This window comes from Barbus barbus (assembly GCF_936440315.1).
Source record: "Barbus barbus genome assembly, chromosome: 15".
Classification (NCBI taxonomy): Eukaryota; Metazoa; Chordata; class Actinopteri; order Cypriniformes; family Cyprinidae; genus Barbus; species Barbus barbus.
Genome location: NC_136743.1, coordinates 16785712 through 16806614, shown reverse-complemented (window position 1 = coordinate 16806614; position 20903 = coordinate 16785712). Strand labels below are relative to the sequence as shown.

At 39.1% G+C, this 20903-nt stretch overlaps 2 protein-coding genes across 2 annotated transcripts in view; one reads left to right on the top strand and one right to left on the bottom strand.

Annotated features, from left to right (window-relative positions):
- The window catches only part of LOC306880796 (ephrin-A2-like), a 58634-nt gene extending 48460 nt beyond the window's left edge, over window positions 1-10174 (top strand). The window contains exons 2-4 of the mRNA XM_079434564.1: window positions 487-779; window positions 4999-5064; window positions 8365-10174. Of these exons, the coding sequence (XP_079290690.1) occupies window positions 487-779; window positions 4999-5064; window positions 8365-8486 (481 nt within the window). The 3' untranslated portion in view covers window positions 8487-10174. The remainder of the gene's footprint in view (window positions 1-486; window positions 780-4998; window positions 5065-8364) is intronic.
- Window positions 10175-17333: 7159 nt separating this feature from the next.
- On the bottom strand, window positions 17334-20839 carry LOC306881444 (geranylgeranyl transferase type-2 subunit beta-like). The gene is made up of 9 exons (XM_079435551.1): window positions 20387-20839; window positions 20019-20126; window positions 19723-19920; window positions 19504-19609; window positions 19362-19414; window positions 19147-19257; window positions 18930-19055; window positions 18374-18523; window positions 17334-18226 (listed from the first exon to the last, which is right to left on the bottom strand). Exons 1-9 carry the CDS (start codon window positions 20438-20440, stop codon window positions 18086-18088), a joined length of 1047 nt encoding a protein of 348 aa, XP_079291677.1. The 5' UTR covers window positions 20441-20839; the 3' UTR covers window positions 17334-18085.
- Between the last annotated feature and the right edge of the window lie 64 nt (window positions 20840-20903).

Here is a 20903-nt window from a genome sequence, read left to right as displayed (position 1 = left end):
TTTATATGGAATCAACTCGCTGACTAAATTTGCTGTTTTTGTGAGCATAATCAACATTTTCATTGATATATTTTGCTACTGCACTAACCCAGAGAAATGAATAAAGGCAAACAAAGTTGTTTTTAAAGAGGTCTATTTTAAGCCCTAGTCAAAGATATTTTTTTTCAAACATCCCCCTTCTCATTACAGTATTACAGCGAATGTTTGGTTTTCTGTGTTCTGGTTTGCCATTCTCTCTCTGCATAATGGTGACCTAGATAGAAAATATGCATTGTGGTTATTCATTCCAGTGTTCCCTGTGATTTTCTGCCTAACAGATTTAGCCTTTGTGTGTTAAACTTTCCTCTTTGCTGCTGTACGGTTTGAATGGAGGCCAAATAAAAAGTTGAACTACAGAATATTTCAATTGTCCGTGTACAGGGGTTGTTATGTCAGTCATCCTAATGTTTGGATTCGGCGGTCTAATGCTCTGAATCTCCTTTGCAGGTTCTGGCAGGGTGAATATACGGTGGCCGTGAGCATCAATGACTATCTGGACGTGTACTGTCCGTACTACGAGACGCCCCAGCCTCACAGTCGCATGGAGCGCTACATCCTTTTCATGGTCAACCATGATGGTTACCTCACCTGTGAGCACCGCATGAGGGGCTTCAAGCGGTGGGAGTGTAACCGGCCCCAGAGTCCCGACGGACCCCTGCGCTTCTCTGAGAAGTTTCAGCTCTTCACCCCCTTCTCGCTTGGTTTTGAGTTCCGACCTGGACACGAGTACTATTATATATGTAAGTGCTGTTTCAGCAGTGACATGTGGTGGACTTTTGAAATGAGATGTGAAAGTCTACTCTATCGCAGTGGTTGCCAACTTTTTTGACTCTCCATTGTCCACAACAGTATTCAAAAGACAGATATTTCTAGTTTGTAGTTTTAGTTTCTAGTTTCAGGATGGCTGAAATTTGAAGAGCTGAATGTTTAGGGATACCACTTCTTTAAACGGATGAATTTACGTCACTTTTTCAGTCGTTCATGATTTACTGGAAAATAATTGTTTAATAATAATAATACAGAGCTTAGAAAATGCTAATGGAGTTTTTAATTTTAAATACTTCGGGGGTTTTTTCAGTTTTGGTTTTATTTCAAATAGTACTTTTAGTTTTGTCTTATTTTAAATAATTTAGCCATTTTCTGGCCCGCTTGGAGGTTTGGTGTGCCCTTGACCTCTGATTGAGAATCACTGCTCTGTGGGTTGTTGTTTTCTCAAAAAAAAATTCAAGCTTCATTTCCATTTGATGTTTACTCCATTTTAAGCTCAAATGCATATGGGACTTCATTTTTACGTTTAATCCTATTATAATTTTTAATTGATATTTATTGAAGTTTAGAAATGAAAAATAATTACTACAATAAAACATAAGCATATTTTGTTTAGTAATTTTTTTTAAGTAAGTCACCTTTTTTGGACCATTAGTCAGCAAATGCTTGGTAAAAAGGATTAATGACAGTCACAGACAAAGGGGTACATCTTTAATTACTATACATAATTTCAATTTTATTTTGATTAGCACATTGTTGTTTATTTTGTAATTAGTTCATTTCCACCAGATTGACCCATTCGAGTGGATTCGTGGACCAGCTGTGAACATGACAGGCAGGCATTATCACACTGACAGGGTCAATCAGCCAATCACAGAGACTTTCTGTGACTTTTCAGACTCCACATTCAGGATCTCTGAGAACACAATGAGCTCCAGGGACGCAAAGGAGACGCTGCCTCACTCTGAAACTTCATCCGCTGGCAGACCTTAGAAAAATGAGACCTTTACACACAGTTTGAGCTCCTATTTCGTACTATTTGTTTTGTTATTTCTGTTCTGTCATTTGAATTTTTTCTTGCGTCCTCAGACAAAACGCCCCAGAATTACAGTACATTTAGAAATACGCAAATATTTTGTGAGAGAAACAGAGATCCTTTAATCTCAAAAGCTTTAGCTTTTTCTAAATTAGAAACATCTAACAGCTCATTCCCATTAACCTCACAAAGCTAGAAACTGGTGGTTTCAAATGGGAAACTCGTCCTTCACGCGTTTGTCCTCCTGTCCTCCAGTGAAGACAATTTGGTGTGGCTAAACCAAATTAAAATTGGGCATTAAACAAAAAAAATCTTCTTTTTTTTCCACATCAACCGCCTAGCTGTTTTAATAAGATAACATGAAAGACTTGTCTCAGGAAGAAGCTAGGAGAAAACAGGGAGAGGCAAGCAAATCAATAATTTATATGGTAATTACAATTCCTGACATGGGCGTCTGTGGAGTGGGCAGATGTGGCTGGGCCGGGAGCCACCTGTGTACAGTACAGAGAGCCTGGCGACTTTGAGCTCTCGCCGGCTTTGTGTCGCAGAGCCGCACTGTCCATCAGCAGCCATCCCCCATCTGCACAGCGGCCGGACGGGCCTTCCTCTCTCCCATGGAGATTGCCACAGATCCTACATGCTTTTCATTTGACTGCTGATTATTCCCTGATTGACAGCTCAGACTGAAAGGGAGCGAAGCAGGCGCGGAGGGGGCGTCGTTCTGAGTCAACATCCCCTCCACCCAAACCCCCCCTAAATCAGCAGGGCGTAGCGCTGCTTATCATACATGCCGCAGTGTTGTCTCCGCACACGAGAGAGAGAGGGAGAGATGCCACAAAGAGCAGCCAAAAAAGTTCAAAGATACCCTTCAACTCTGTGTTTCTGCCCCTGTCCCCCCAAACTGATTTTTATGCAAGCTCCCAGCCTGGTCCTGCATTGTGAAGGCTTTTGTTTCAGGGCTGGAAAAGGCCTTCGGACACCCCCGCTAAGGCAACTCCATTCAGCACCCTAGCCACTCCCTGAGAGGATTGTTTGGATACCGGCAGCTCTATGGGCGTCACGGTCCCTAAGGGGATTGATGCTTTGCGGCAGGGTCGGTGGGATCAGCGATGAGAGGTTATCACTGGGAAGTGGGGGCTGATCTCGATTGTCTGCTGGTAAAAGAACACGTCCATCAGACCTGGTCAGACTTAACCCCCAGACTTCCATCTCTCCGCGTGTATTGATCGGCTGTGATGACATCTTGACAGGCGTCTTCTACACAGCTGCCGGCGGTTGAGGTTGGGTGCTCTCCAATGAACCTAGGATCCGGTGTGGTGAGCATGCCACAAGAATACACAATGACCTGGGATGGGCGCTGGGGCGCTGGGGTGCTGGGGGAGGGTTGTTCAGGTTGAAGATGACAAACTCTAGACAAGAGTTAGATTTCTTTTCTGGCATATATAGAAAATTTGAGTATAAATTCTAAAACCATCTAACATTTCTCTAATAGTGGTTAGAAAAAACAGATACATTGTCTACTTAATATATACTGTAGTATTTAAAAAAATATTGTATATATTTTAATTACATTTTGGCTGTGATAAAACAAAAAAAATTACTATATATAAAAGCCAGTAGTTTATTTTCAGAAACAGTATATCTCTCTGTCACACTTATTTTTTTATTTTATCACATATTTATTTAAAAAAATAAACAATATATTTAAAAAAATATTGTATATATTTTAATTACATTTTGGCTGTGATAAAACAAAAAAAATTACTATATATAAAAGCCAGTAGTTTATTTTCAGAAACAGTATATCTCTCTGTCACACTTATTTTTTTATTTTATCACATATTTATTTAAAAAAATAAACAATATTGTAAAGATACAAACATACAAGTTTGGGGTTAGTAAGTTTTTTTTATGTTTTTAAAAGAAGTCTATCACCAAGAATACAGAAAAGAAATGTAAATATTAGTACAGTTTAAAATAACTGTTTTCTATTTGAATATATTTTCAAATGTAACTTATTCCTGTCATGCCAAAGCCAAATTCAGCATCATTACTCTTTAGGGTCATATGATTCGTCAGAAATCATTATAATATGCTGATTTGCTGCTCAAGAAACATTTCTTATTATTATTATCAACGTTGAAAACAGTTGTCTTGCTTAACATATTTGTTAAACCCATGATACATTTTTTTAGTCAGGATAATTTATGAATAGAAAGTTATTATAAATTGTAAATATAATGTACATATGATAAAATATACATAATAAATGTTTTTACTGTTGCTTTTGTTAAATTGAATGCATCCTAGATGAAAAAATAAATAAATTAAAAAAGGCTTACTGACCCCAAACTTTTTTTTAATATTTAACTTTACATAAAACATATAATATTTTTATATATAAAACTTGCGAGCCTTTATTCCGATAAGATAATTTGGAGATGGGGAAGTGAAGAGGGAGACAGAGGGGGGATGGGATGGGAGTGAAAAACTTTTATTATATAATTTGTGCGTCTTCATTTTCATCAAAAAATGAAACCCTCTGCTCTTGACCAATCCCATTGCAAAAAGCTTGAGAAGGACATTGAAATAGGCAGTTTTCTTCATGTGCTGGGTTTTCTTTGTGGACATTTGATTGCAGTCAAGTTCAAATAAATGATTTCACTCTCCCCTTCTTTCTCACCAGACCCTTATAAGGACATAAGCAGTAGAGTTGCTGTGTCTGTAGAACACAGATGAATGAAGTAATCTGTCAGAAAGCTTGTGTCTGGGGAGGAGAGATGAACGGTGTTGCTGATGTTCTGGTGGAGCCGATCTGTTGGCTGACTGCTGGCTGACTCAATAGTGACTCTTTGCTCTCAGGTCACTGAGTGCTATGTGGGGTAATTTGCCATGAGAACACTGTGGGATGCAGACCATTGTATGTGACGACACCAAGCTGGTGAAGGTCAGAGCAATTTCCTCCGAATGAAGAAAATCTCTGACTTTGTTCCTGATTTGGTTGTCAAGAGGTCAAACTAACTCAGAGGCTTGAGAGACGTTCACAAGTGTCACCAAGAGGATCTTAATCAGATTGATTCATTGGTTTGTTGAATGATTCTGTTTGTTACAAGCACATTTAGCTCATTATTTCTCTTCAACTTCCTTTTCAACAGCCTCTCCTCATCCTAACCACGCTGGCAAGCCGTGTTTAAAGTTGAAGGTGTACGTGAAGCCTACAAGTAAGTCATGCTCTAACTGTTTTGGCCTGCCCGTGTAGAAAATAATATCCCCTCATGTCTACATGCCAACCTTCTGTTAGACATAACAGGAATGCAAATAAGCAGTGTTTGACACATTTTGTTAATGAGATGTTATATTTATTTTCAAGCTGCGGGAATGTGTTCAAATGCAGTCTACAGCCATCAAAACAGCAGCTGAGGTCTAATGGGAACTATTAGAACTATTGTGGATAATATTAAAGGGATAGTTCACCCAAAAATGACATTTCTGTCATCATTTACTCACCCTCATGTTGTTCCAAACCTGTATGACTTTCTTTCTTATGTAGAACATACAGTAACAGAAGATATTTTAAGAATTGTCTCAGTATTGTGGGTGGGTTTGTCCATACGATGGAAGACAGTGGTCACCAAAACAGAAAAAAATATATTTTTTTGTGTGTTCCACAAAGTCGTACAGGGTTGGTACAATATAAGGGTGAGAAAATGATGGCAGCATTTTTACTTTTGGTGAACTATCCCTTTAATTGTTGGAGAATTCAAGTCAGATTTGAAAAGGGTGTCAGATAATGGCATAATAAGTTACATTCATAGTTACAACCCTTCTTGTTTTACACATTTAAAAAATAACAGCTTAGACAGCATTTTTACTTGTCAGAGGGTTATTCATTATGCTGATGTAATCTCTGGTGCTCAGTTGCTGTATTATTGGTTGCTAATAAGGATTTCTACCCAGCTACAGTATACAATACAGTTGTGTTGTGGATAAATGTTTTATCTTGTAAGAAAACAAGTGAATAAAGAACAATAGAAACAATTTTACTTAAATTCTTATATTGAAAAAGACAGTAATTGGCTGAATAACTCACTCGGAGAAGAAAATGAATAATATTCAGGGGTTTTTTTTGTTTTTTTTAACTGTGTGCCAATTTCTCCATATATGGCCGTTTTGTTCTTTTGAACATATGATATGAAAATGCTGCTTTATTCACAAATCTTCACAAATCATACTACTGTTCAAAAGGTTAGGGTCGGTAAGTTTTTAAAATAAAAATAATTAATACTTCTGTTTGGCAAGGACACATTATATTGATCAAAAATGACAGTAAAGATTGTTTTTTTTTATCAATTTCAAATAAATGTTCTTTTTTCAAAGAATCTTACAAAAATGTATCAGTTTCCATATAAAAAAATAATACGCAGCAGTGCTGTTTTGAACACTGATAATAATAATACCATAATAATATTAAATGTTTGATGAGCAGTAGGAGCCTATTAGAAGGATTTCTGAAGGATCATGTGGCACTGAAGACTGGAGTGATGGATGCATCACAGGAATAAATGACATTATAGATAAACCACTATACAGGTCCTTTTCAAAAAATTAGCATATTGTGATAAAGTTCATTATTTTCTGTAATGTACTGATAAACATTAGACTTTCATATATTTTAGATTCATTACAACACAACTGAAGTAGTTCAAGCCTTTTATTGTTTTAATATTGATGATTTTGGCATACAGCTCATGAAAACCCAAAATTCCTATCTCAAAAAATTAGCATATCATGAAAAGGTTCTCTAAACGAGCTATTAACCTAATCATCTGAATCAACTAATTAACTCTAAACACCTGCAAAAGATTCCTGAGGCTTTTAAAAACTCCCAGCCTGGTTCATTACTCAAAACCACAATCATGGGTAAGACTACTGACCTGACTGCTGTCCAGAAGGCCATCATTGACACCCTCAAGCAAGAGGGTAAGACACAGAAAGAAATTTCTGAACGAATAGGCTGTTCCCAGAGTGCTGTATCAAGGCACCTCAGTGGGAAGTCTGTGGGAAGGAAAAAGTGTGGCAGAAAACGCAGCACAACGAGAAGAGGTGACCGGACCCTGAGGAAGATTGTGGAGAAGGACCGATTCCAGACCTTGGGGGACCTGCGGAAGCAGTGGACTGAGTCTGGAGTAGAAACATCCAGAGCCACCGTGTACAGGCGTGTGCAGGAAATGGGCTACAGGTGCCGCATTCCCCAGGTCAAGCCACTTTTGAACCAGAAACAGCGGCAGAAGTGCCTGACCTGGGCTACAGAGAAGCAGCACTGGACTGTTGCTCAGTGGTCCAAAGTACTTTTTTCGGATGAAAGCAAATTTTGCATGTCATTCGGAAATCAAGGTGCCAGAGTCTGGAGGAAGACTGGGGAGAGGGAAATGCCAAAATGCCTGAAGTCCAGTGTCAAGTACCCACAGTCAGTGATGCTGGTGTTGGTCCACTGTGTTTTATCAAGGGCAGGGTCAATGCAGCTAGCTATCAGGAGATTTTGGAGCACTTCATGCTTCCATCTGCTGAAAAGCTTTATGGAGATGATTTTATTTTTCAGCACGACCTGGCACCTGCTCACAGTACCAAAACCACTGGTAAATGGTTTACTGACCATGGTATTACTGTGCTCAATTGGCCTGCCAACTCTCGTGACCTGAACCCCATAGAGAATCTGTGGGATATTGTGAAGAGAAAGTTGAGAGACGCAAGACCCAACACTCTGGATGAGCTTAAGGCCGCTATCGAAGCATCCTGGGCCTCCATAACACCTCAGCAGTGCCACAGGCTGATTGCCTCCATGCCACGCCGCATTGAAGCAGTCATTTCTGCAAAAGGATTCCCGACCAAGTATTGAGTGCATAAATGAACATAATGGCCATTCTTTTATTGGTCGGATGAAATATGCTAATTTTTTGAGATAGGAATTTTGGGTTTTCATGAGCTGTATGCCAAAATCATCAATATTAAAACAATAAAAGGCTTGAAATACTTCAGTTGTGTTGTAATGAATCTAAAATATATGAAAGTCTAATGTTTATCAGTACATTACAGAAAATAATGAACTTTATCACAATATGCTAATTTTTTGAAAAGGACCTGTATTTCACAATATTACTGTTTTTACTATATTTTCGATCAAATAAATGCCTTCTTGGTAAGCATAAGAGACTTCTTTCAAAAGAAAATCTTAACCCCAAGCTTTTGAATAGTATTCCGGTCGCTTTGTCATTTCAAATTGTTTAGAACAACAGCGCTCGCCCTCCAAGTAGAAATCCAGTGTTTATTTTAAATTCATTGGCACAGATACGTCAGGTATGTGTAATCTATGAAAAGCTGTGTGAAATTTGAACCAGATCCTCCGCCTCAGTAATTAAACTCTAATTAGGTCAGTGCTGTGGGCCCCTGCTGCTTTGAGTAAAGGTATGCATTTCCTAGCGCTTCCTCTCTGCGTGCTGTCTCTCTGTGTTTGTGTGTTTCAGATGGTTCGGGCTACGAGTCTCCAGAGCCATTCCTGACTGATCAGAGCCAGCGCTGCAGGGCAGACGTCCCATGTCTAGCTGTGCTGCTGTTGCTACTGGCCTTTCTGCTGGCCCGCGTTTAAGAAGCCCCGCCGCTGCCCAGACTGCCTACTGCTCTCCCTCCATCCATACTCCCTCAGGGAAGCCCTCTCATCCAGACCCCCGGCTGCAGTCGGATTCACGCGTCCTCTTTCTTACTGAATGAGCTCCTCGCCGCTGATCCGAGGACAAGAGACGTTCGCCTTGCTTTAGTAGCTGATGTAAAGCTGAGCACCTGGAGTCTGTCGTGGAATGTGACCTTTTATATATGCTGACATGTAATCGAGGCTTGTATTCATGTGCCATTTAGTCACGTTTCAGGGCGTCGCGGTTTACAAAAGATTTCAGACACTTATTTGGATAGCTATAATGCCCCCCACATCGTCTTTACACCATACTCAGCCCAGAAGTAAAGGGGATTTTCTCCTCCTAATAATAACAAATGACACCAAAGGACTCTCTTCAGAGGTTTAGTTTTATTTTCCGTTTGAAGGGAGAGAAGAAATGTGTTTTGTGGTCGCCAGCAGCTAGGGACTTAGTGTTAGACATTCACATGCATGTGAAACACTGTGAAACAGAGACAAACTGATCTTCTTACAATAGTAACGATATATTTTTATTAGCAAAAACAAAACAAAAGTAGACCTTCTAGCCACTCTTCTGGTGTAAGGCTCAGCTGGTGGAGTTTGGATCAGACACAGCCAAATGTCAGTGCTCACTGCTGGCCCTCACCTCAAAACTCTGTGTGTCTGCTGGTGGGACAAGGACTCCGAATCTCTGAGATCGCTTTGGTGCAAACCCAAATGCCGCTTAATAAAACTCTGCATTGGTTTTTCTTTCCAGCTCTGTGGGACAAACAAGCAATGGAATGCTGTGAGGATCTAGCCACTTTTAATTCACCGACGCAAGCACTGTTGGCATGGCCGAAAAGGAAATGGATTTTTTGTATTCTATTTCATGTTATTTTTGTAGCATTTAAAAGCAACATCAATTATTCATGTGATATGAGGAACGGTTTTGGCGTCTTGAGTGGCGATACAGTGTGTGAGTCAGCAGTCGGACGTATTCAGAAGGGCCCACTCTCTCACTCTTACTGTTGTTATTGTGGTCTTGTCAAACTGTATTCAGTATTTAAAGAGACAGAAAGCATTTCTTTCCATCTGATTTGATTGTGTCCTCTTTTTCATGTGACGTTTTGTACAGCCAACATGTTCTGTCGAACTGAAGAAACTGAAAGAAAAAGAAAAAATAAAGCATTTTTGTCTACGAGATGCACTGATTTGAGAAAAGATGCATTGTCTGAAGCTGACAACTGAGATTTTGGCTCAGCTTTGTATAGCATAGATGTAAACCCATTATATTAAATATTTAGAACAGGATACAGACATAAGTGCTAAAGGGCCTTTTGATTTTTTGCCCTTCCCAAAACACTAAATGGCAACAAAAACCACTACAGCACTTTTCTAAACACTTCTTTGTTTCACTGTGCACCAAATGAAAACTTTTCCTGATCTGTAAAGTTAATGCAATGTCTAAAGGTTGATTTTTAGGTCATTTTATCATTTAATTCTGCAACATTTTGGAAAAATATGCACTCTCTGGTAAGAAACTAATGCTTTTATTCAGCAGGGATTAATTAAATTAATCAAAAATGACAGAGAAAAGACATTTATAATGTTACAAAAGATTTCTCTTTCAAATAAATGCTGTTCTTTTGAGCTTTATGTTCATCAAAGAATCTTGAAAATGTGTCATGGTTTCCGCAAAAAATATTAAGCAGCACAACTGCTTTCAACATTGATATTAATAAGAAATGTTTCTTGAGCATATAAGCATATTAGAATGATTTCTGAAGGATCATGCGACACTGAAAACTGGAGTAATGGCTGTTGAAAATTCAGATTTGCCATCACAGGAATAAATTACATTTTAAAATATATTAAAATTAGAAAAGAGTTATTTTAAATGGTGGTTTTATTTTTCCACATTTATTTCTGTGACTTTATGTTTTAACCATTTATTCATACAAGTATGCTAAAATAATATAGAATTTGTACAACCATTATAACGAACAAAAATAACAATGCAAATAATATATATATATTTATTTTTTTTGTCTTAACAGTATTATTGCCCATATATATAACCTATAATCACTATGGCCTCCCATTATAGCAAGTGCCAGTGTAGCTCCATTTACAGTATATTTACATGAGCACAAAACATTTTTCCACAAATTTTTGCACATCAATATATATATATATATATATTTTAAAGTTGTCCTGAAATAAGATCAACCTCCAGAAATCTCCTACTTGAACCATGTAAAATGTGATGAAATCTAACATGTTTAATACTTTAGCAGCAGTTATATAAATTATTTTTTACACAGAGAGTGACATTTAAGATATGATTGCCATTTGATGTTGTGGTTTCGGATGCGAGACGGCTGGAATGAGTCATGGTCATACATGACTTGACATTCAGGCGAGTGTTTGCTGACACCGGCTCTGGGCTTTGGCCTGAATGCTCATCCAACTATTAGGTGAGGGATCAGTAGCCTGGGTGGGCTCAGAAAAGTGAATGTCCTATCTGAATATTTTATGCAATGTAGACTATGATAAAAAATACATGCGCTAGGAAAGCATCAGTGCAGGATTTGCAGACTTGGAGATGGCACTGGAGATGCAAACCAAACAGCCAGTTAGAGGCGAATATTAGTGGCAATGAGGATGATCATTACAGATGATAAAAACGGCTGTATGGTGAGTAAAAGATTTATGCCTTACATCTTCAGTCAGTGTTATGGCATGATGCGCCTTATGCTGTCATTTGTAATTATAATTTGACATTTTAATGTAGTGTTAGACTTGATATAAGTAACACAGCATGTGTGTTACATGCTGATTTCTCAGTGAACAATAGATGTTTGCTGCCCCCTTGTGAATAAGACCTTTAAGCACCCTTTGTTGAGTGTTTTGTCCATACTTCGTGTTCATGTAAAACGTATATAAAAAGCATATAAAGCTAATATCATATAGAATTTTACTTTTGATTCATATGTTGAATATTTAAAGGGATAGTTCACCCAAAAAATGATAATTCAATTTCAATTCAATTCAATTCAAATTCAAAAACCTCATGTCGTTCCAAATCTGTATGCATTTCTTTCTTCTGCTGAACTCAAAAGAAGATATTTTGAAGAATGTTGCTAACCAAACAGTTTTTGTTCCCATTAACTTCACTTGTAGTCATTGGAAGTCATTGGGACTGAAACCGTTTGGTTATCAACTTTCTTCAAAATATCTGAGGAATATGTGTCATCATTTACTCACATAAGGGTGAAAAAATGGCAGGGGACTGTTTCCCATTAACCAGTAGTAGGCCTAACTTCTGTCTGTCTTATGCCTGTATCTCTGTACATGTACGGCCTCCCACAGATCCCTGAGGTACAACACAAACACTCACGTCTCAAGGCTCCTGAACAGTCAGTACATGTTGAATCTGTCGGAGACATGAGCTTTTTGAAAGCGAGAAAAACGAACACATCTAGAGTCAAACATCTACAGAGAGCACACTTCAAAAACTATTATGAAATGAAAAGGTTTGTGGAAGAGCAGGAAATTCTGCAGAGAGATCACAGGAGATCGATGTTTTTGCTCAACAAAGGAATACAAGAGCTTCAAAAGACCTTGATAGACATAAACCTGATAAGCGGATATTGTCATGAAGCCTACGCTGCTCATCTGAGATCAGCGAGTACTGCCTTTTCAACATGTAAAGAATCCAACAAAGCAAAGAAATGCGGTAATATTGATTTGAATGTTGAAAGTGGTAACTTGATGAAGTCTAACCCAATGTTTGGCCAGAAGCATGACGGTTTGGGTGATGAAACCTCTGGTGATTGTGAGAGGGATCTGTCAGAACTCAAACAGCACACACTGACTTCAGAAACCTATAAAACATGCAGCACTAATACCTACGTTTCACCACATAAAGATTTAAAGAACCGCCAGGATGATTATTTCAAAGCCTCATTGTCTCATTGTGAGTTATCCTCAAGTGAATGCAATGAAAAAGATGAGGATAAAAGTGATGGATGTCCTCAGAAGACTTCAACCAAGAGCCCTTCACATATCTCAAAGACAGATCGAAAGAACTGTTCCTCGCCTCCTACACATTTCACCCTTCACAGAAGAGCAAAACAAGCGCATCAAAGATGACAAAAGGTTGCTGTTCATGCCTCCTGTACTGGGGAACCCCTTATGTGAGCAGGATGGTTCTTATAATATACACTCACCTAAAAGATTATTAGGAACACCATACTAATACTGTGTTTGACCCCCTTTCGCCTTCAGAACTGCCTTAATTCTACGTGGCATTGATTCAACAAGGTGCTGAAAGCATTCTTTAGAAATGTTGGCCCATATTGATAGGATAGCATCTTGCAGTTGATGGAGATTTGTGGGATGCACATCCAGGGCACGAAGCTCCCGTTCCACCACATCCCAAAGATGCTCTATTGGGTTGAGATCTGGTGACTGTGGGGGCCATTTTAGTACAGTGAACTCATTGTCATGTTCAAGAAACCAATTTGAAATGATTCGAGCTTTGTGACATGGTGCATTATCCTGCTGGAAGTAGCCATCAGAGGATGGGTACATGGTGATCATAAAGGGATGGACATGGTCAGAAACAATGCTCAGGTAGGCCGTGGCATTTAAACGATGCCCAATTGGCACTAAGGGGCCTAAAGTGTGCCAAGAAAACATCCCCCACACCATTACACCACCATCACCAGCCTGCACAGTGGTAACAAGGCATGATGGATCCATGTTCTCATTCTGTTTACGCCAAATTCTGACTCTACCATCTGAATGTCTCAACAGAAATCGAGACTCATCAGACCAGGCAACATTTTTCCAGTCTTCAACCGTCCAATTTTGGTGAGCTCGTGCAAATTGTAGCCTCTTTTTCCTATTTGTAGTGGAGATGAGTGGTACCCGGTGGAGTCTTCTGCTGTTGTAGCCCATCCGCCTCAAGGTTGTGCGTGTTGTGGCTTCACAAATGCTTTGCTGCATACCTCGGTTGTAACGAGTGATTATTTCAGTCAAAGTTGCTCTTCTATCAGCTTGAATCAGTCGGCCCATTCTCCTCTGACCTCTAGCATCAACAAGGCATTTTCGCCCGCAGGACTGCCGCATACTGGATGTTTTTCCCTTTTCACACCATTTTTTGTAAACCCTAGAAATGGTTGTGCGTGAAAATCCCAGTAACTGAGCAGATTGTGAAATACTCAGACCGGCCCGTCTGGCACCAACAACCATGCCACGCTCAAAATTGCTTAAATCACCTTTCTTTCCCATTCTGACATTCAGTTTGGAGTTCAGGAGATTGTCTTGACCAGGACCACACCCCTAAATGCATTGAAGCAACTGCCATGTGATTGGTTGATTAGATAATTGCATTAATGAGAAATTGAACAGGAGTTCCTAATAATCCTTTAGGTGAGTGTAGGTACACCGCTGCGAAACCAAAATGGCAAGATGTTGTCAAGATACTTACAAAATCAAGACAGCATGAACAATCGCAGAAGTCACATGTCGAAAGCAGCCACTAAACACGGTCTTGAGCTGCTCATCAAAGAACACAATTATTCTCAAATTGCTGACATTTTAAACAACAACAAGAAGAGGGATTTGAATGAAAAGGCATCTAACTTTGTATCAGAGCTTTCAGTTTTCAGATGTGATGAGTGATGTTTAGTAGTTGGGATCTTCTGTTTTGACTTTAAATAAACACACATTTGACCTAACAATTTACAGAAGATCCTCAGAATATGTCAGATAACAATGATAACATCATCCTAAAGTAAATTAGAGTAAGCCATGCCTTGTTTCATGGGATATGGGGCCTTGCATTTTATAAGCAATTGATTTGTAAAGCTTTCCATATACTATTATATGAGACCCATCATCCTCATTATGCACGGCTAGACATTATGCCCTACATTCAGTTCATCAATAGAGGCATCAATACAATTCTGCAATGTTTCCAGGCTTGTAAAAGAAGCACAGCATTTATGGAAAAGATGTACTTGTTTTACCAACTTGAACAAGGTGTCAGTCAGAGAGAGGCTACAGCTAATGGGATGTCTTTCCACATGGATTATAGGTTTTTTTTTTTCAAGAATGTGTGGACATTGGATTTTTGTAACGTTTCTACAGCGGGTTAACAAAATGGCTTTAAAAACATATTTGAAGATAAGAATAAATCCAGCGTAGACTAAGCTAATTTACTGATTTCACCATGTCTTATTAATTTGTTATCAAACTCAAGTAAATCTCAGGTATAAAGCAAGCTAAACATTTAACAGGTGAGTAAATATTAGCTGTGAATTACGTACAGTGCAAACTTTAGAGAAACCAAACAGATGAAATCTTTACTAATGCATTTTAAACACATCTTTGTATCCCTGTCACACACCAGTGATTCTCAACCTTTTTTGACTCTTTGTCCAAGACAATATTCAAAAGCCTTCCTACAAACAATGGTTCCAAAAAAGGGATTTTTTTAGTTTTGCCAAGGGCATAGAAGAACCATTTTGGTTCCCTAAAGAACCTTTAAAATGTTCTTAAACCAATTTTCTTAGTGTGAAAAACAATAATCTAAAGAAACCTTTTTCAACCATATGCCAAAGGACCTTGATTTTTTAAGCGTGTAAAGAATCAGAATCAGAATTAGCTTTATTGACAGGCATGTTTACACATACAAGGAATTTGTTTTAGTGACAGTAGCTCCACGGTGCGACAGAATGACAGCAACAGGACAGGACACAGATAATAAAAAAATAATGTACAAATATACAAAATAGACAATGTGCAAAATAGCACAAAAACAATATACAAAATAGACAATTTAGTATGTACAGGTATGTTAGGTGCAAATTTGAAATGTAATAAGTATGTGTGTTAAATAAAAATTAAAAAAAGGATGATAGTGTTGTGTGTTTCATGTTTATTGTTAAGAGTTCAAATGTTCATGAGATGGATTGCTTGAGGGAAGAAACTGTTCCTGTGTCTGGTCGTTCTGGTTCTCAGAGCTCTGTAGCGTCGACCAGACGGTAACAGTTCAAAGAGGGATTGTGCTGGATGTGAGGGGTCCAGAGTGATTTTACCAGCCCTTTTGCTCACTCTGGATGAGTACAGTTCTTGGAGAGTGGGGAGGGTTGTACCAATGATTCGCTCAGCAGTCCGGACTACCTTCTGTAGTCTTCTGAGGTCAGATTTTTATGAAGTGCAGAGGATGGATTCAATGATGGTAGAGTAGAACTGTTTCAGCAGCTCCTGTGGCAGGTTGAACTTCCTCAGCTGGTGAAGGAAGTATAACCTCTGCTGGGCCTTTTTAAGAATAGAGTCTATGGGAATGTCCCACTTCAGGTCCTGAGAGATGGTGGTGCCCAGGAACCTGAATGACTCCACTGTTGTTACAGTGCTCTTCATGATGGTGAGTGGGGGGAGAGCAGGGGGGTTTCTCCTGAAGTCCACGATCATCTCCACTGTTTTGAGCGTGTTGAGCTCCATATTAAGACAGACAGCCAGCTCTTTAACCTCCTGTCTGTAAACAGAATCGTCACCGTCCTGAATGAGGCCGATGACTGTGGTGTCATCTGCAAACTTCAGGAGCTTGACAGAGGGGTATTTAGATGTGCAGTCGTTGGTGTACAGAGAGAACGCAGCCCTGAGGAGCTCCAGTGCTGATAGTACAGGTGCTGGATGAGTATTTTCCCAGCCTCACTATCTGCTGCCTGTCTGTCAAGAAGCTGGTGATCCACTGACAGACGGAGGTGGGGACGGAGAGCTGAGTTAGTTTGGGCAGGAGGAGGTTTGGAACAGGATCCTCACATAAGTCTATCTAAAGAACCTTTCTAAAGAACCTTTAGTAATTTAGTGTAACCCACATATTAAAGGTTCTTTATCAAATAAATAAAGATGTTTATTTGGGCCCCAGCCCCCTGGTTGAGAACCACTCTTTTAAATATAATACCTTATGCTTAAATGCTTAAAAGTTTTGCAGACAAATGTATACTGTGCCCATTCATGAATTTCTTTACAAAATAAAAACGTTCATAAATCGTGCATTTTGAATGAGTTGGACTGGTTAGTGTAGGTAAAGCAGCCAACACATGCCCAGCAAATATGCAACTGGTAGACTAATAGTGGAAACAAATGTGCCATTTTTGTTACATGCAAAATAGTTTTTACCCCAAATAAACATTCCTTACAAAATTGCCTGGTTTTAACCAAAATAGATGACAGCATATTTAGTCATAAAACCCATCGTGTCTTAAACTAACAGAGGCAGAGGTTGTATTTGTCTGTGCACATGTGAGGTGATCTAACAAAAACATAAGTGCCAGGAGACTGCAGTGACATGTGGCACATCTCCCACACTCTGAACAGGTTGTAATGAGAGCCAGTGGGGTTTCATCGTAGCCTAACAACCCTTGTGTTGGTTTCTGCAAATCTGTCAGGGGTCTGTAGATTGCTGCTCTCTTGATGAATTCACATACTCCGAGTTGATTGCCTCTTCACTTTTCCAACTCCATGCTCATATACTTGAAAGTTTTGGAGCTTTGTTTTTAACTAGTAAATATGAATATAAATTTAAAAGCAGAGTGAAAAGCCTATTTTGAAGTGAATTTTAGTAAACACAACCTCAAGATAATTTGTGACATTCAAAGCTTGATTTACTGAAATGTACAAGCACTACTGAGGAACATCACGTAACAGCAGGCCAACAAAGTTTCATCATAATCAGCGTAAGACGCTCTAGGGGTGATGAAAACTTGATTCCTTGTGAAGAACACCAACAGTTTACCACCTGACAATGAATAATCCAACACTGAGATTTATTTATATTAAAGTCACATTTATTCAATACCAAACAACAGGCATCTTCACACACTGGCATCAATGCCAGAGAGAGAGAGAATTCATTCAAACCACAAAAGCAAAACTCTCCCAAACCTTAGAAATAACAGCAGTTGCAAAGCAAATTTGACTTGTAAAATGGTTGCACAATAAATGCTTTAGAGATGTGAGGACCTACAAAACCTTGACAATTGATGTGAACAATCGACAGCAAGAGAATTTGGACACTAAATCAATCTCCTGCATGAAATCCATGTTTATGGTGCTTAAAGTCTGATGTAACGTACATTTATTAATCTCACATACTCGCTTTGTAAAAGCCATCAGAGATGAGTGAGCGACCTCTCCCCTCATTGAATAAACACTTTTGGTTGACACCAAACAAGTGACCTGCTGAATTACTCATATAAATAGTTACATTTTAATACACAGTGAAAGCTGTAAATAGCAGATATCCATCTTTGAACCGCATCTTTAAATAGAGAAAGCCCACTAACAAAACTAAGCATTGTAATACTGTGCCTACACAATGATGAGGACAATTCTCCGTAAAACGCACACAATGTTAAGGGCCTTTCTAAAGTCCTTGGTCCCTCTAAACGGTGCACTGATTGTTAGTTGAAGATGACAGCTTTCCACGGTTTGCCCGTTTCGAAACGGCTGGCTGTGCAGTGGTAGAAGAGGAAAATGGCCATGCTGAAAATTTCAACTCAGTTCAGTAAGTCTGGTTGGAGGCCAGTCCTCTGAAGCACATCCTCAGGCATGCAAAACACAGGGTTCACTGGTTTGATCTGCTCATCTCCCAGCAAAGACAGACCAGCCACACCAAACAGAGTGTGGAAAGGATCCACCTGGATGGAAATATATAACACTGGTAAGAATGTACTGCAGAGACTGATAAGCTCTGTTTAAAGAATGGCAAGACCTAGAGAAACAACATGCTAAATATTTATGCATATGCAAAATTTTGTGTGACAAACTCCAAAAAGAGAGCTTACCATGTCTCCAGGTCTGTCAGCGATGCCTCCAGTCTCTTCATCCTGGCAAGCAAGAATGAAACTGCGCAGTTTTGCTTTGTCAATCCAGTGAATTCTGCCAATGATCTTCAAAGAGGCAAGAACCCACCAGGAATAGCAGACATCAGGCAGCTGAAAGGAAAAAAAATCAGAGGAAAAAATATCATTACAGTTGTGTTTGATCTCTCATAAATAATAATAATAAATTATAATAATCTAGTATTAAGTTTGGAACACATTAAATAATTTTTATTTATTTATGGTGAATCAAACCACAGATGTCACATGGATTTTAATGATGTCCTAACTACCTTTCTGGGCCTTGAATGTGTCAGTTGCGTTGCTGTCTATACAGGGTCAGAGAGCTCTCAGATTTCATCAAAATTATCTTAATTTGTGTTCAGAAGATGAATGAAGGTCTTACAGGTTTGGAACGTCATCAGGGTAAGTAATTAATGACAATTTTCATTTTTGGGTGAAGTCACTTTTTTAAATTAGTTAATATCTGATAATATCATTGATCTGAAGGGAATCTTACCTTCTCTGGTCTCCCATTCAAGCCTCCTGATGGTAACTGTCTTTCACAGAGCCACCAACCCAACAGATCTGCATTTACTTGATGAAGCTGCCCAGTGATCGATAAGAAACCTGTGCAGCAGTAAATCTGGAGACAAGGTGAGAAAAATATATGATTACAATGTATGAATACACTAAAATGGTTTAAACGTGGGCATAAAATACCTCAAACACCTCACCTGACCAGCATGGGACTCTGAACCAGGCCTACAACCAAACCCACCATCAAAGTTCATACAGGACAGCACAAACTCAACGGCCTTGTCCATGTTGATCTCATCCAACTTGCCCTACACAGAAATGTCTTGTTATATGCATTTAAAACCTTGAAAGGCTGCAAGAAACTTAAAAAAATGCAATTAAATATAACATTTGAATATAAAAGAATTCAGACCAGTAGTGCCAATGTTGCAACCGCACAAAAGGAAAACCGTGTATCTATTTCTCCTGTTAACGAAAAAGGTGAGCATTCATTAAGTCCTATAACACTTTAAATGGTTTATTCCAGTAAAGACTGAATAAATAAATAAATATACCCCATTTGTCTCCTACGAATGAGCCGTCCTGCTGCTGCAGTCCTTTAACATAGTCCACCACTTTGTCCACATCAATGACATTAATGCAATCATACAACGAAAGGATCTAAAGGGAGTAACACACGTCTTTTCACAGATTCCCACTTTTGTGTAGTCATTTTTTAGAACCATTGATTAATTATAATGATTGCCTTCTAGATTTAGTGGATTCCTGCTGACCTGTACAGCACTGAGGGTGTAGAGGAGATGAGGGTCGTGGCCGATGCTGGCGCTGATGCCTCCACAGTCATGCTGGCAGGACTTTATGAACTCTATGATCTCCTCGCGGTTCATTCGAGACAGCTGACCCATCAGGTCCATCACTGTCAGACCCCAGTAGATGCCACTCATTCTCAAGTACTCTGACAGCGTGTACTCCTGCAGGAGATGGTGCAGAAAACATGGGAATTAACCTCAGATTTTATTGCTTTTTGAAGGAAAACCATTATTTGCATTTTTGTTAGCCATTTACTTACATAGTCATCCTTCTTGGAGCCATAGGCTGCAATATAGTCTGCATGCTTGTCTAGGAGGAGCGTGTTTGGGGCATCAGGTTTAATGATCACGTCTTTAACCTGGGTCCCCTGCAAAATAAAGTTGTCAACACTTTCTGAGAATAAGCTCAAAAACCGCAGTCTAACACATTCATTTGAACCCAGACTGTAAACTGTGCTGAACTGACTGGGCGGATGACATGTGTTTGCTGCTCTAGTTCTCATCTTTTAGTGCGCGCTGTTGTTTTCTTCACAATCGCAGTAAACCGCATGCTCTTTCTTTATGAGGAATACACGATACCATACACGACTAAATAGCTATAAGAGCAATGTAGTGTATTTTACATTACCATCCTGATGGAGAAGCACGAGAGTGGACCACAGACTTCACCAGTCACACACATATTACATCATCATCACATTCCTCGAGATTTCTACGGGTGCCAGGAAAGGACAAGTTGATTCTGCAAATCGCATCTAAAAACACCGGTACATGGACCCATGAAAACCTTGCCCAATGAAGATCTGTGGACAAATTTACGTTTATTAAAAGGGCCCACGTATTTTACGCCTATGTGCGACTTACTAATGTATTTTTGCCATTAAGCAAAAAAAAAAAAACAAAAAGAAAAAAAAAGTTAACGTTCTTTGTATTCCCTCATCGTTGATTATGACAATAATATTGAAACAGCGGAGAACGTGGTTTATCTGAACTCAGTTCAATATTTTTATGAACTTTACTGTAGTCACCTTCAGGACATCCAAGATGTATATGACTTGCTCTGATGAAGTCAAACTTGAATGGCTCCGGGATGAGTACATTTTTGGTTTAATTTAGCATGACTAATATATATATATATAGGCCTA

Coding starts and splice junctions, on each gene's coding strand:
- LOC306881444 (XM_079435551.1), bottom strand. CDS start 20,440: ATGTGTGTGACTGGTGAAGTCTGTGGTCCACTCTCGTGCTTCTCCATC. Junction 19,258..19,361: donor TTGCAACATTGGCACTACTG/GTCTGAATTCTT, acceptor ATTTCTGTGTAG/GGCAAGTTGGATGAGATCAA. Junction 19,056..19,146: donor CAGAGTCCCATGCTGGTCAG/GTGAGGTGTTTG, acceptor CCTTGTCTCCAG/ATTTACTGCTGCACAGGTTT.